This window comes from Nanorana parkeri, unplaced genomic scaffold (assembly GCF_000935625.1).
Source record: "Nanorana parkeri isolate BGI_ZX_2015 unplaced genomic scaffold, ASM93562v1 scaffold1944, whole genome shotgun sequence".
Classification (NCBI taxonomy): domain Eukaryota; kingdom Metazoa; phylum Chordata; class Amphibia; order Anura; family Dicroglossidae; genus Nanorana; species Nanorana parkeri.
The window spans coordinates 183315-200720 of NW_017308212.1; the positions used below are offsets into that span (position 1 = coordinate 183315).

At 46.7% G+C, this 17406-nt stretch overlaps 1 protein-coding gene across 1 annotated transcript in view; it reads left to right on the plus strand.

Moving 5' to 3' along the window:
* Positions 1–17406, plus strand: part of OTOF (otoferlin) — a gene marked incomplete at its 3' end in the record, with an annotated part of 174181 nt that overhangs the window by 101910 nt on the left and 54865 nt on the right. The window contains exons 11-19 of the mRNA XM_018572131.1: positions 227–413; positions 1355–1578; positions 3618–3726; positions 5431–5614; positions 7590–7710; positions 10787–10887; positions 13485–13575; positions 13813–13929; positions 16901–17053. Coding sequence (XP_018427633.1) covers positions 227–413; positions 1355–1578; positions 3618–3726; positions 5431–5614; positions 7590–7710; positions 10787–10887; positions 13485–13575; positions 13813–13929; positions 16901–17053 — 1287 coding nt within the window. The remainder of the gene's footprint in view (positions 1–226; positions 414–1354; positions 1579–3617; positions 3727–5430; positions 5615–7589; positions 7711–10786; positions 10888–13484; positions 13576–13812; positions 13930–16900; positions 17054–17406) is intronic.

A 17406-nucleotide genomic window follows, 5' to 3' on the forward strand; every position in this document is an offset into this window, starting at 1 on the left:
AGCGGGGGTCAGGTAAGGAAAAGTCCTTTACACAATCCCCCCTAGACATAAACAAGCAGTTAACCCTTGTAGTGCGGAAGTAGTTCCATTGCAAGGGGCGTTGTATGCAGAGTTGCAACATTGTAACATATCAAATAATAAGAGACTCTTTCCGTTCTCTGCACTCCTTGCTCGTTTATACACTTTTTGCACCAATCCCGCTTTGCGGCTCCTCTTTCTGTTCCAGGGAAAGACGTCTGTACAGAAGAGCAGCTACGAGCCCATGTGGAACGAGCAGATTATATTCACGGAGATGTTCCCACCATTGTGTAAGAGGATGAAGATACAGATCCGAGATTCTGACAAAGTCAACGATGTCGCCATCGGAACCCACTTCATAGACCTGCGCAAAATCTCCAACGAAGGCGACAAAGGTAACGCCGTAATGTAGGATGACGTTTCCAGGGGAGGGCAAGTGTATTTAAGAAGTTGTGCTTTACCCCTACTTCTCACAATGCAAGTCTATGAGTCAGCTGACTCAATAAAAACAATGCACTCCCTGTGTGGCCGATGTCTGAACAAAATTGTCAGCAATACATTTTGTAAGTTCAGACCGGAAGGGCCGGAGGTTGGAAGATTCCCCAGTCATGTGGAGGAAGCTGTCTGGCCCTAGGGTGACATTTTAAGTATGTGGGCGACTCTAGTTTGCCTATTTTGTATACTTTATTAGGGGTATAGAATACTTAAAGGCTAAGGCTGGGCACACACCTTACAACCATCGCAAGACTTTTGTCTTGCGAGGGTTGTAAGGTACTTAAAAAACGTACGATCTGCCTATGTTGCATAGGCAGATCGTACTTGCGATGATCGCAAGCCACGCCCCCTGAGGGGCGGGCTTCCGATGACCGCAATGCCGAACGGGCAGTGTGCGCTTGCGCACACCGGCCCGTGCGGCTGTTATCGTACGGACATGCCACAAACCCGCCGAACATCGTACGATGCTCGGCAGGTTTTCAAACATGTCCGTAAGTTTAAAGTCGTGCGACCTTACAGTAGTAGAGGTCACACGGCTTCCACACACCTTACGAACATCGTACGATCGCGGGATTTCCCGCGATTATCGTGCGATAATCGTAAGGTGTGTAGGGACCCTAATTCCCATATCACAGTCCACAGCCCCCCACCCTCAAACCACCCCCACCTGTGCTGTGCTCCTCGGCTCCATCTACCGGTCATAATGTGGTATTACAAGTTGAAAATACATTTGACATATAAAACTGAGATGTTTGAACCTTTTATAAATTATAAAATGTATCATTTTTTTTAATTTAAATGTATTTGTAGTGTTATGACTTCCTGTCTGTGTCTTGTGAAGGTTTCCTCCCAACCCTGGGTCCAGCTTGGGTCAACATGTACGGCTCCACACGGAACTACACGCTGATGGATGAGCACCAAGATCTGAATGAGGGGCTCGGAGAGGGGGTCTCATTTCGGGCCCGGCTGCTGTTGAGTCTTGCTGTGGAGATTTTAGACACAACTTCTCCTGAGCTCACGAGCTCCACCGATGTGCAAGTGGAAGGAGCGCCCCCAGTGGCTGATGTAAGCGTCCTCCCTTCTGTGCTCACACATTTTACAATTTGAAAACTATATTTGCCCCCCATCTGTGTGCAGTTATATGTTTTCTGATTATGTTTACATTTCCCCAATTACACATTCCATGGTCGGTGTCCAAAGAATTCTTCCATCTGTGCTGAAGAGAACAGAATTCATCTCCAAAATACTTTACTCATCTCCATAACCCCTCCTCATCTCCATAACCCTATCTCATCTCCATAACCCTCTACTCATCTCTATAACCCCATCTCATCTCCATAACAGCCTACTCATCTCTATAACCCCTCCTCATCTCTATAACCCCCTACTCATCTCCATAACCCCCTACTCATCTCTGTAACCCCTACTCATCTCCATAACCCCTCCGCATCTCCATAACTCCTCCACATCTCCGTAACCCCCTCCTCATCTCCATAACCCCTCCACATCTCCATAACCCCTCCACATCTCCATAACCCCATCTCATATCTACAAACCCTCTGTATCTCCATAACCCTTCTACATCTCCATAACCCCACCACATCTCCATAACTCCTTACTCATCTCCATAACACCCTCCTCATCTGCATGACCCCCTACTCATCTCCCTAACCTCTCCACATCTCCATAACCTCTCCACATCTCTATAACCCCTCCTCATCTCTATAAGCCCTCCTTATCTCCATAACCTCTCCACATCTCTATAACCCCCTCCTCATCTCCATAACCCCCTACCCATCTCCATAACCCTTCCGCATCTCTATAACCCCCTACTCATCTCTATAACCCCCTCCGGATCTCCATAACCCCTCCGCATCTCCATAACCCCTCCTCATCTCTATAACCCCTCCTCATCTCTATAACCTCTCCACATTTCTATAACCCCCTACTCATCTACATAACCCCTCCGCATCTCTATAACCACTCCTCATCTCTATAACCCCTCCTCATCTCTATAACCTCTCCACATTTCTATAACCCCCTACTCATCTACATAACCCCTCCGCATCTCTATAACCCCCTACTCATCTCTATAACCCCTCCTCAGCTCTATAACCTCTCCACATTTCTATAACCCCCTACTCATCTACATAACCCCTCCGCATCTCTATAACCCCCTACTCATCTCTATAACCCCTCCCCATCTCTATAACCCCTCCTCATCTCCAGAACTTCTCCACATTTCTATAACCCCCTACTCATCTCTATAACCCCCTACTCATCTCTATAACCCCTCCTCGACTCTATAACCCCTCCTCAACTCTATAACCCCTCCTCGACTCTATAACCCCTCCTCGACTCTATAACCCCCCCTCCACTCTATAACCCCTCCTCGACTCTATAACCCCTCCTCATCTCCAGAACCTCTCCACATTTCTATAACCCCTACTCATCGCCATAACCCCTCCTTATTTCTATATATACTAGACCAAAACACAGCAACAAATAGAAGTTCATTGTTGGGTTTGCATATCCTTTAAAGCAGCGGTTCTCAACCTGTGTAACCTCGGGACCCACATGTTTCCTTGGTCATTAAGGCGTGACCCAAAAATGATTTCATTTCTGAAACATTTTAATTTATTACACAAAACAACTTGTGCAGTATTCAGCAACATATATATATATGAACATTTTGAACAGTAAACAACTGAAAGTAAATGAATTAAAAAAAATTAAAACGTTTATAAAGCATAACAATTAAATATAGTAGAGAACCACGGCAGGTTCTCTACTAAGCCCCTGCTAATGCCCCCCGAAGCTGCATTGACAGGAGACATTACGACAGAAGACACTATTGGATATTATGTGGGCTTGGAATACATAATGACCATCGGTGTCCCCTGTCATAAAGTTCCCTGTCAGTGCAGAAGCTGGGGGAGGGGTGCATTAGCATAGGCTCTGCTGCAGGTAAAAAAATTGCAACGGAAGTATATAAGATAATCTCCCTAACCCCTCCTCATCTCCTCACCCTCTTCATCTCCATACACCCCTATGTTTCGCTGTTCCCCTGACTTCAGCCATTTGTCTTCTCTGTGTGCCCTCAGAACTGTACTGGGAAGATGGAGGAATTCTTCCTCTTTGGAGCTTTCCTGGAGGCCACCATGATTGATCGCAGGAGCGGAGAAAAACCCATCAACTTCGAGGTTACAATAGGTGACTATCTGTCCCTTGTTCTGCGTATTCAGAGCCCCCGTCATGAAGATATTTATTCAGATTAGATTTTTCTAATTAATCTCTCAGATCCCCGATAAGTATAAAAACATTTTCTGATACTTTTGTAAATGTTTTTGAATCCTTTGGAATGCTAAGTTGTTGAGGATCACTGACTGCGATTGTTTTTAATCCCCGGATAGTCGGACAAATAGCTTTGCATCAGCAAATCCGGGGACAGGCTTTTCTCCTCAAGCTGTGGCTGCTTTTTAAGGAAAATGAACCTTTTGTTTGTATGTGGAATGTATTTGAACTGTTGGAGTGTTAAATTAAGATTTTGTAGCGCTCACCCCCGAAGGAGCTGCTGGTTGCCCGGTTCATCTCTAGTCTGCCTAGGGGTATGTTCTTCTGCTGCCCACCCATTAGCACTAACCGCCCTTCTTCTGGTGCCCATAAACTGAGGTCCACTCCATTAGTATAATGCAAAGTAACGTTTTATTGAACATCTTCACTGGGGAGAGAGGGTATGGGGGATTCTAAGCTTCCAGAGGTAACTGACAAGAGCTCCAGACTCCAGACCTGGTTGGCATATAAGACTCACCAGACCTGGTTGGCATATCAGTGTAGATCCACTTGGGAGACAGCGGACAGCAACTGATGTAACAGACAGATAGGATGGATACAGATCTTCAAGCAGGAAAGACACCGACCATGCCCCTGAAGTCCTCATAGTTCCAGGGCACTTCAAGAGCCTGTATTGGTCCTGGTTCTCTTCCTCTATCAGCATCACAGGCCTCCTCCATGTTGGAGGCCTCAGGGAAACCTTTCCCTCACAACAGCCCATGCATACTCTCAGGCCTAGCCTGGTGGGCAGGCTGAACAGCACCCAGCCCTATTCCATGGCTGGTCCCGGCTAGTCTGAGCACATGGCAAACCCCTCCAGTATATGTACCCTATCCCAGCATGCACCACTGACAGAGAGAAACTCAGTGATTGGCTGCTGTACTGTACATACACTACAGTGCCTCTCATTGGCTGTCCCACAATATGACAGAGTCACACTCCGCCCAGAGGGGTACAGGCAATGCCAGACACCTGGAATTAACCAGATAATTGCCACTATAAATCCATCCAGGCTGACTACAGCCCCGGCTATCACTAAATGTCTAGTAGCCACATCACAGAAGGCGATGGGGGCTACAATTTAAAGGTAGTTTTTATTGCTTTTCATTTTGTTATATATAGGACTTACATTTTTAAAAATTGTTTACTCTTCTTTAATTAGTTCCTTTTTAACATAATGATGATGGGATTTTAACTGTTTTGCTGTTTTTTACGGACCACAATAGTTTCCACATTACACACACAACTGAATGAGGCAGAGGAGGGGCTGATCTCCTTTTCCACCCCCATATCTCTCTGTTCTCTACACAGCTCTGCACAGAGTGTCAATTAGAGAGAGACGGTCTGAAAGCAAACAGCTTCTGCTGCATTTTCTCTTTACAAAACCTTTAATGCTCTGTGACATCAGTGTCATGGGTGTACCCTGCATTACATGGTTTGAATATGATTGTAAATAGTAAGAAAAAACTCATGTGTAAATAATAATACATTTGAAAACATAAAAAAAAAAATCCACAAGCAATTCCAGCTTCCCTCTAAAGATTAAGCTGTTTGTAGTGCTCTCGCTGACATTGTATTTTGTAGGAAACTATGGGAACCAAGTTGATGGGACGACCCGGCCAGGTCTACGGAAAAAAAAGGAAGGAGGCGACGGGGTGGAGGAAGAGACGGAACTCCTTCAGAACTCCAGTGAGGATGAAGCAGACGATGATGGGGAAATGCAGTCTGTCTCCTGCACGCCAACAATGAAACCCTTTATAACAGACAGGTGAGACGTACAAGATCAGAATCATCAGTGAGAAAAATACTTGACTTCCTCCCCATTCCGCTCATCTTCTATGTGTGGCCCTGCCTCTGAAAAAATTTACTTCACTCATGGCATCCACTAGTGGTCCAGCGGAGTACGGCTCCCCATTGGAATGAGTGGGGCCACGGCCCAGTGGGGATGTTTTCAGAGTAAAGGCAGTCCTCAGGGGCACACAGTTAAGATCACTGTAGTGAATAGGAAGGCAAGTATGTAACTTGGAGGACTGGACTCAAGGGGGGAAGATTTATTGAAGAACAACTTATACTAAAGGTACAGTTGTCCTTTAAAGGATAAGGGCACTTGAAAACAAGGTGCACCTATCCCTTTTGTCCCTTTAGCCTGTCCTAAACTAGCCCACCTGCCCCTCCTCCACAGATGCATACTCACCTCGATCCCATGGCCACAGCCTCCGGGGTTTCTTTACATCATGGCCGCGCCTGTGCATTACAAGGCTATAGACTTCTATGGGGCTTGGTGTCCTGAGCCGGAGAAGATTGGAAACGGTTCCATAGAAGTCTATGGGGATGTGATGTGCAGGCCTGGCCACCATAAAAACACCGGTGGCCAGGGGCGGTGCTAGGATTCGTGCCCACACAGGCAAGGTGCATGTTTGCGCCCCCCTCCCCGACCCCTGTAAAAACAGGGCATTTTGACAATTACTCGTACTTGTCAAAATGCCCTGTTTTTTCCGCCCTCACCCTGCAGCGCTGTAAGGCGGCCGCCTGACTTGCCTTGCGGTAGCGCCGGGCCTTGAGTATGCATCTGTGGAGGAGCAGGGGGGTTAGGTTAGGTGAGGGTAAAGGGGCAAAAGAGATAAGTGGACTTTGTTTTAGAGTGCACTTATCCTTTAAAGCCTTGGTTCTCAACTGGTGGGTCGTGACCCAAAAGTGGGTCGCGGTCCCATGTTCAGTGGATCGCCGCTTGCCTTCCACTTTTCTAGGCGAGAAGCTCCTCAGCCTCCCCCTATAGCAGTACTGACCATTCTCACACCGAGCAGCCATTCAAAATATGCTGCCCAGTGTAGAGTGTCGACTCTACAGGGTGTTGTGTGCTGGGGGTATGGCCGCGAGGGAGCTTCATCCATACGTGCATTGCTTAAAGCTCCCATGCATATCCTGTAGAGGTGCCTGGACTGGAGTGACATCACATTCTGGCTCCCGGCATTTCTACGGGCCGCGCATGGAAGCTGTAAAAGCAATGCACATATGGATGGAGCTCCATCACAGCACAGCAGCCCACACTCCGTGCGTTCCATTGCAGTGTGACTTAGGTTGCCAGTTAACGACCGAGGACAAATATGGGTCCTGAGGTTACACAGGTTAACAAACACTGCTTTAAAGTAAACCTGTCAATACAGAAAATCAGAGGCAGCCATTGCAGTCCATCTGAAAATGCGAGCTGCCTTGCTGTTATGCTGAACCTCTGGCTTCCCTGCTTTTTGACTCTTTTACAATTAGTGAGTTCCAGAAGTCAGCGTGTTAGCAGTCTCAGAGTTCCTATTGACCCAACCAGCTGGTGCTGCCTTAGTGAAATATCAACACACAAGTGGCATTGGACAGGTTCCACCAATGGGCGACATGAGAAAGGTATACTGGATAAACGTGGGCGTGACCAAACATGGCATGTTTAAAGATACATGGTTGTAGAGGAACTATGGTTTAATGCCACACAGCAACCTTCCCATTAGGGCACACATTGACCCCCGCATATTTCAAAGAGCTCCTACCACCCACCATATCACATGTCAGTGGCCCCCCATGGTACCACACAGAGCACCCCCATAACAAAATTCTACATCTGACTTTTTGGTGACTTCTAGGATTTACTTCAGATTTTCTAGCACAGTGAGGTGTGATTCCCCATACGGAATGTCCTCCACATAGTCCTCATTGTGTCAGCTGTCCCTCACCTGCCTGTTGTACATGTTTTTCCACAGGAACTACTTCCACCTCCCGTACTTTGACAGGAAGCCATGCATCTATATTAAGAGCTGGTGGCAGGACCAGAGGAGGAGACTCTACAATGCCAACATCATGGACAAGATTGCAGACAAGCTGGTCAGTGATGGCGAGGTTCATTCTGTCATTTCTGGAGACCCCTCACCCTACAATTCACTCAACATCTCACCATAGAGCACAAGTGGAGAATTGTAATGATCTGACATTTTGGATAGGGCAAGGAAGGGTTTGAATTTACCAAACAGGAAGTAGAAGACTTTATCCAAAAGGCCTCCTATCACGTACCTGATGGAGGACCATTTAGCTGAGGAGGCCTCCCTTGTGGCTCTTATCTCACACCCCTGGATGTGGAAACAGGTAGCGTGTAGACAAAGAGAAGCACGGGTGCCAAAGTGTTCAGACACGGTGCCTGGTAGAAGTCCGGCAACTGGATCATTGGAAGGATGAGCAGGGCTGGTGCACAGCTGTGATGTCAGCGAGGTTTGCAGCAGAAACTGGAGCGAGGTCAAACAAGCCAGGGTTCAAGCCAGATGGTCAGCAGGGTACAGAAGGAACAGGCAGAGTCCAGATAACAAGCAGAGGTCAGGGGCAGGCAGCAATCAGTCGAAGTCAGCAGCAATCCGGGTCGAGGTAACAGGCAACAGATCAGCAGGAACATAGGAACACAAGCTGAAAGACCGTTCAGCACTGACCCATTGGGCCAGCTGGCTTAAATAGGAACATCTATTAGAGGGCAGAGAAGTAATTTCCTGTGCGCCACTGTGTCACATCCTGTGTGCCACATTCCCTTGTGCGCGCATGCATGCTAACGCATGTTTCCCGGCAACCCGGAAGACTGGGACCCGCGCATACGTAGTAATACGCAAGCTCCCGGCTATGGCCTTACACCTCCAGAACCAATTAGGAAAGTCTGGTCTCAGGATAGGACCGGCACTCTCACTACCTGTAGCTGGTACTGGATCACAGAACATCACTGGAGTCGGGTTGGATAGCTGATTGATCGGCATATAAAAGGTCAGGAAGAGCTGAGACCAGACAGGAGACAGAGTTTGAACTTAGAGATAAGTATTGGAAAATAGAGTTCATTAGTAACTTCGCCTGGTGAATATGCGGGGGCGGCCGGGGCAGCAGGGCGCAGAGGGGCGGCAGCGGTGTCCTTGTGGGGAAGTTGCCCTCTCTACATTAGAGCATCACAGGACCTGGCCTTGGGGCAGCAGGGAGAGTAAATCCGACCCTGGGTGTTGTGCTAGACCATTGTCCAGAGAAACCACTGATTCCCCTTAGAGAGCAAAGGTAACTCTCTGCAGCATGCTGACAGGGGACAGGCTTTTCTGCTCAGGATGTGGCTGCTTTCTAAAGACATTGAACTGGGGGTGTTGTGCTAGATCATTGCAGAGTCCTTCCATAACGTCCTCTATTACAATGCTCCCTTACCTGCAGTGAGGTTTATATTAACATTGAAGAATGCAGCTGTTGCTCACACCTTGGTGCTGTAAGAACCGCTAATTACAAGTGCAGCCATGTCTGAAGGCGGCTCTGGAGAGGGATTTAATTGCGCAGCAGCACCGGGGAGCTTGTAATGGGACTGAACTGTGTTAGGTAATTGTCAGAAGAACCCAGGAGAGGAAAAGGGATCATAATTACACCGTTCAGCCAGTGAAAACAATCTGCAGAATGCAAATGTAGCACTGTGGGTTCTGATGTTCAGTAAAGACCGGCTTCCAGATGACCAATGGCTACATTGTGAATGCCCTAAGTCCACCTACTAGGGCAATAAGGTCCCGGCACTTCACCACAGGGAGTAATTCCTTTCTCTGGTGGGAGGAAGGGTCTGCTCCAAGTTAAGCTTGAACAGGTTTATTGCCCTAGTGTATGGAGAATAGCAAGGAGGGTGGAGGGTGCACAGGACACCTGAAGGTCTTTTCCATAGAACCCAGTCCTTGGTCTTCTGTACATCTTTCTAAGCTCTCTGGATCCCTCCCACTGGACCCATAACTTAGAATGTAGCTCCTTGGAAATTGAGGTTAAAGTGGTGTGTCATTCTTTGTGTTCCAAGGCAGGACAGCATGGAAAGGTTACTATTCGGCGCGAGAGACATACTCAGCAGTCCACCACCCAACAACTCTCTCCTGCTTGGCCAAAGTGTTGGTAGTTGGTGGACAACAAGTCCAACTGGCAGCAATGCCACACACTTCTATTGGCTAGCCATGCTACGCCTCTCTACAGGTGTCCCGGTGCTAAGCAGCAGGTCGGCTCCATCTGCTTAGCCTTCAACCCTCTCATTGGCTGCAGCACTGTGGCACTCTGTTTAAACATCAGAAAAGCTGAGGACTACCTGGCTCCTGCACTCTTGACATACCCTGCTCGCCCCTGCCAACCGTGCCTAGTTTTACTGACCCCCTTGCCTGCTTTATTAATTATGCTTCATCTGCTGCCTGCCCTGACCTTAAACTGTGCCCGGAATATGCTTATCACCCGCTGCCTGCCCTGACCACCAGCAGCCTCTGAACCTTGTTATGGGATACTCACTAGCTGAGCTCAGGCCCGTGCCTGATATTTCTGAGGAATACAGGTACTCTTGTCCTTTTCTTTCATTCGGTTCCTTTCTGCTACCTGGCCAAAAACTATTGCAACCAAGTACCTCTAAGCTTGCTCATCTTAAGGGAATAGGGGCTGCTATAGGTGGAGATATACCACCAGCTATAGTTTCAGGTACCAGGGTGAGTGTTACAGTTCCCGTGTCTACTTTCCACTCAGCCAGTCACTCATGTCTCTCGTGGGGGACAGTTGCAGCTTGCTTCCTCTAGGTCGGAACAGGGCATCACATACAACTGACATTAGCATGGTAGAGTTCCATCTACTGTAAAGAAGAACTCTAGGCTACACAGCTTTTGAAAAAGCTTCTCTGCCGTGCATTGAGGAGTTAAGGAGGTGTGCGATGGTGTCATATCATGTTTTTAAGATTTTGTCAGTAAAGTGAAAGGGAGCTGTATATGATTGTCACATCTTTTAGATTGTAAGCCCTCAGGGGCAGGGCCCTCCTTACCATCTTGTCTTGAATTGTATTGTAACTGTTATGTCTTCCTTATATTGTAAGGCGCTATATAAATACTATGTAATAATAATAATGTTGTTTATAAGACCTGAATGTATTCCCTTTGCTCTGCTCCTGCAGGAGGAAGGGTTGAATGACGTCCATGAGATGATAAAAACAGAGAAGTCATATCCAGAGAGGAGGCTGCGGGGGGTGCTGGAAGAGCTGAGCAGCGCCTGCTTGTAAGTACACTGTACCTGTACCACCACCACCTATACACCTTTCATATAATACCTGGTATGGATAGACAATATGGGCTGTCTGATGCCCAATGCTGGATACATTATGATGGTAGTGTGTACTGCCCCCTGCTGGATACAATATGATGGTAGTATGTACTGCCCCCTGCTGGATACATAATGATGGTAATATGTACTGCCCCCTGCTGGATACATGATGATGGTAGTATGTACTGCACTCTGCTGGATACAATATGATGGTAGTATGTACTGCCCCCCGTTGGATACATTATGATGGTAGTATGTACTGCCCCCTGCTGGATACAATATGATTGTAGTGTGTACTACCCCATGCTGGATACAATATGATTGTAGTATGTACTGCCCCCTGCTGGATACATGATGATGGTAGTATGTACTGCCCTCTTCTGGATACATGATGATGGTAGTATGTACTGCCCCCTGCTGGATACATTATGATGGTAGTATGTACTGCCCCCTGCATATTACAATATGATGGTAGTATGTACTGCCCCCTGCATATTACAATATGATGGTAGTATGTACTGCCCCCTGCATATTACAATATGATGGTAGTATGTACTGCCCCCTGCATATTACAATATGATGGTAGTATGTACTGCCCCCTGCATATTACAATATGATGGTAGTATGTACTGCCCCCTGCATATTACAATATGATGGTAGTATGTACTGCCCCCTGCATATTACAATATGATGGTAGTATGTACTGCCCCCTGCTGGATACAATATGATTGTAGTGTGTACTACCCCATGCTGGATACAATATGATGGTAGTATGTACTACACTCTGCTGGATACATTATGATGGTAGTATGTACTGCCCCCTGCATATTACAATATGATGGTAGTATGTACTGCCCCCTGCTGGATACAATATGATGGTAGTATGTACTGCCCCCTGCTGGATACAATATGATGGTAGTATGTACTGCCCCCTGTTGGATACATTATGATGCCTCCTGCTGGTGGATGTTATGACATGCAGACATTATATCTGGCCAAGCAAAACAAATGGCAAACACACTCATCAATTCGTTACCATCTTTACAGCAAGGTGCACATGGAAGGACTTCAAACAGTAAAACAGCAAAAAGTTTTCCGGCACACTCACCAGCAAGCTTGCAAAAAAACTTGTCTCACCGCTAAGTTTAAAAGCAGAGGTTTGGATACACGTCTTCTGCAGAAAATGTGAAAGCCGCACAGCCACGTCAAGGCACCTCTATATAGTGAGGTCCTAACTTTAAACTATGAGAGTCTCCATCTTGGAGCACCTGGGGCAAAAGATTACATTGGGTGCAGGTTTGTCAGGAGGAAGCCCAACCTCCTTACAGGCACAGGGACGCACAAGGGATCCCGCACATCACAGGGCAGCCTCAGCATTACACTATAGTTTCCCCTTAGGGCCGGTTCACACCACAAAGTCTGCATTCCAGAGCGTTCGGCCTCTGGAATGCAAGCCGGCCAGCTCCCTACGTTCAGGGGTGGGATGGGGGCGTGGTGCTGCATTAAAGTCAATGGCACCGCAGCCACACACACCCCACCCCCCCGCCCGCAGTGAGATCGCCTGCACCCGAACACGTGGCACATTAATGCCTGCGTTCCGCTCCAGTGCGATCTGCAAAAATGCAGGAACGAACGCTCTGGAACGCAGACTTTGTGCTGTGATCCAGCCTTAAGGGGGAAATCTTCACCCTTGCTTCCCCGCTGCCACAATCAACAGCATGAGCCTGCAGAAATACCACCTGGGTAAAAAAGATCCTGGATCTGAGGGATTTCTAAGACCCTGATAATGTGAAGAAACAAGTCCTGATGATGGAACTTCAGGGAAGACTTGGAGTGAAGAAGAAAGGAAGGAAAAAACAAACATCATAGTTTCCCCTTTAGGGTAAAATTTTATTCAGGTTTCTGAAATTGTTGGGCACTCTTCCGTCACCCCAATCTGCTGCAAGGCCACCCATTGCAAGTTTTGTCTTGATGAACACCTGATGTGTAAAAGAAAAGGAGTGCCAATAAGGATAATTTAATGAGATAGTCACCCAAAAATTAACCTCTTTCATGCTCTGTTTCTTCCACACATCATGTTCCAACTTCCTTAGCTAGAAAAAGCTTTCAAAGGAACTTGTGGTGGCCTCGCAGCAGATTGGGGTGAGAGGGGATTGCCCAACAATGTCAGAAAACCTGAATGCTATTTTACCCTTAGAGGGAAACCATAATGCTTTTGAGTCATTTTCTTTTTTCCATTTTTGGCTTTCTTCATTCATCTTCTCTGAAGGTCCCTCAGCGGGACTTGCTTTTCACTTCATCAAGATCTTTGAAGTCCCTCAGGTCAAGGGTCCTCTTCCCTCATACCCGGAGCTACCAAGTATTTCTTCAGGCTCAGGCTGTGGGTTGTGGCAGCGAGGAAGGCTGTGGAAGGGTGAAGATTGGTACACATGCTATGTATGCTCCGTTCAGTAAAGAGAACCTATATCTTTGCCCAGCTTGGGAAATCTACAAGTTCTGTTGGTGTGTTAAAGCATTTTGGTGATTTTCTTTAAAATGAACTTTCTTTGCAGTCGTTTTGTCACGCTGGCCAACAAGGATCAGAATCAGAATGGTCGGACTAAACTGGACCGCGAGAGATTAAAATCCTGTATGCGAGAGCTGGTAAGTCCTGACACATCTTGTTTTCCATTTAATAAGGCAAGACAAAGACGAAACATGACTATCAAAGTGCACGGACACCTAGAATCCAGACACTATAGAGGTCAGAGGACCTCTGCATATAGAGGACCTCTATAGTGGACCTCCACTTCACTATAGAGTGTAGAAGGATCTTGGTTGAGACTTTCTGTTGCCGCTGTATATTCTATGTGTGTCCTCACTGTGCCTCCACCCCTGCAGGAGAACATGGGGACACAAGCCAAGACGATGAGGTCTCAGGTGAAGAAGAACACCATAAAAGATAAACTGAAACTGGTCCAGAACTTCCTTCAGAAACTGCGATTCCTGGCTGATGAGGTGAGCTACATCATACATCACTCTGTTACATACATTGGGTACATGGTTGTGGGTGGATAGCAGGGGGCCTGAGCATCAACCTCATGTGTATTTAAATTCAAGAGCAAACATGACATATGACATTTAATTCTTGGGATTAGATTTAGGCTCTTCAGCAATGCTTCCATTTTTGGTGTTGGGTTGGGTGGGAAAGAGTTAGAGTCTTTATCAGGTTTTTAGTGTTGTCTGTGTACCAACTGGGAAGAACAAGAGTAAAAGTGACCATACTCCTGTTGTAATGACCCCCAAAATATTTGAGATTTCCCCTCATGCTCCCCCCTGTTACAATGACCACCAAGACCAATAGTTTGGGTGGATGTGCCCAAAGGGGTTAGAGAGTGCAATAAGACCTAAACGATATTTAAGATTAGAGGTGGGCAACCTCGGCACTCCAGCTGTGGTGAAACTACAAGTTCCACGAGGCAGTGCAAGCATGACTCCCGAAGGCAGAGGCATGATGGGAATTGTAATTTTACCACAGCATGGGTGCCGAGGTTGCCTACCCATGTTCTACACGTTACTTATTGTTCAAATCTATAAAAAAGTTTGGCTGCAGTACTGCTGACACACAATGGAGGGCCATTCTCTGATTTTGGAACCCTCAACAACATAGTTGTGGACATTAGCTGATATCACCAGCACATCATCTGCTCACTTGAGTTCCATTTATTTTTCATAAAAATACTGCAGCTACTTGTCAGAGCTCTACATCAGCTCCATCCTCAAAATGTTTAAAACTGCCACTCCTTACATCGTGTAAAAAGCCAATCAGATACAAATCCAACCCCATAGCCAAGATACCACCAACCCAACTCCATAGCCAAGATACCACCAACCCAACTCCATAGCCAAGATATCACCAACCAAACCCCATAACCAAGATACCACCAACCCAACCCCTATAACCAAGATACCACCAACCCAACTCCATAGCATAGATACCACCAACCCAACTCCATAACCAAGATACCACCAACCTAACCCCATAACCAAGATACCACATACCCAACCCCATCATCAAGATACCACCAACCCAACTCCATGACCAAGATACCACCAACTGAACCCCATAACCAAGATACCACCAACTGAACCCCATAACAAAGATACCACCATCCCAACCCCATAACCAAGATACCACCAACCCAACCCCATAGCCAAGATACCACCAACCCAACTCCATAACCAAGATACCACCAACTCAACCCCATAACCAAGATACCACCAACTCAACCCCATAACCAAGATACCACCAACTCAACCCCATAACCAAGATACCACCAACTCAACCCCATAACCAAGATACCACCAACTCAACCCCATAACCAAGATACCACCAACTCAACCCCATAACCAAGATACCACCAACTCAACCCCATAACCAAGATACCACCAACTCAACCCCATAACCAAGATACCACCAACTCAACCCCATAACCAAGATACCACCAACTCAACCCCATAACCAAGATACCACCAACTCAACCCCATAACCAAGATACCACCAACTCAACCCCATAACCAAGATACCACCAACTCAACCCCATAACCAAGATACCACCAACTCAACCCCATAACCAAGATACCACCAACTCAACCCCATAACCAAGATACCACCAACTCAACCCCATAACCAAGATACCACCAACTCAACCCCATAACCAAGATACCACCAACTCAACCCCATAACCAAGATACCACCAACTCAACCCCATAACCAAGATACCACCAACTCAACCCCATAACCAAGATACCACCAACTCAACCCCATAACCAAGATACCACCAACTGAACCCCAAAACCAAGATATCACCAACCCAACCCCATAACCAAGATACCACCAACCCAACTCCATAACCAAGATACCACCAAATAGACAAATAATTCCCCAGAAAAGATGATCACAAGCATTGGCTGCTTTATCACTGGCCAAAGTAAGTAGGAATATACAATTCTCACAGGGCACCATTTTGGTTATGAGGTTGGGCTTGTATCTCATTGGCTAAGGAGTGGCAGGTCTTGTCACTGCTGCCTGATGAAGGAGCTGATGTAGAGCTCAGAAACGTTGCAGCTGTATTTTTTGGATGAATAAATCCAACGTTTAGGAAAACGGTGGAATCTTGTTTGGAGTGCACCACATTCCCATATACATACTGGTATACAACATCATCACAAGGTGTTTGTACATACTCTGGGCTGGATCAAAAAAAACCTTGCGGTGGGATCCCCCATACTACAAGGGTTAAATGCTCGTTAAGTCTAGGGGTAGACGAGGAGGTTGCATACCCTAACCCCATGTCCTGGCAAGCTCCATTAACCTCCTCTTCTACCTGACATTCCAGGATGTGGGCGTTCCCTTAGCATCATTGCATACAATGCAGGGATATTAACCCTATATAGTATGGAGAGCAGACAGGGGTGCGACCACGGCCCGGTAGCACCTTTACAGAGGAGTCTTTATGAAACCGGTTGCATAGAAGAAGGGGGCCTGCTGAAGTAATAAATAAGGTGCTCCTAGGCAAAATTTCACATTTAACCCTTGCAGTGTGTGTGTGGTGTGGGGAGGGGGGGCACTGCAAGGATAGTATTTTTTCTTGTGTCCGAATTTGAGCTTTATTTAATCTTTAACCCCAAAGCTCTTAACTTGCTGTCCCCCTCCCTTTCCACTCTTATCTCCAAATGCAGTGCCAAGGGCTGTGTGAAGTCCTGGCCCTTATCTGAAATGAACCAAACTATAGGTGACTAAGGACCCCAGGGCAAATTATTGACCAACCCTCTCACCCTTTACTGCCCCCAATGATATGTGTGTTTCAAATCGACTTGTGCTGTATACACAGTATATATAAATGTCCTTCTTTACAGACACAGTTTTGGGTTCTTTTGGCATTCCCAGCTCTGAATTCATATTTGTTTCTATGTTTCTTCTCCTCAGCCACAGCACAGTATCCCAGATGTCTTCATCTGGATGATGAGTAATAATAAGCGCATCGCCTACGCCCGCTTACCCTCAAAGGATATCTTGTATTCCATTGTGGATGAGGAGACTGGAAAGGATTGTGGGAAGGTGAAGGCTGTCTTCCTTAAGGTAAGTGAGGACATGATGGTGGACAACACTTCTGACATGTTACATGATACAATGAAAGTATAGTTTGAAAACTTACTGCAATGAGAAAGAGGGACACTTTTTACTAAAACTATGTTGGCAAAGAACACATGCCTGTGACCTCCCCTTCCCTGAACCATGAAGACCACGAAGAGCAAAGAGAAGAAGAAGAGTAAATCCTAGGTCATGACATGGAGCTTACACAATGTCTCCCTGGTCCTATGTTCCAGCTTTGGGTGCCTAAGGTGCCAGTCACCAAGGACTAGCACTGTAACATGAAATGAATGGTGGTGAGTCATATACCTCTGACGGGTAAATAGGGAAGTGAGGGAGCA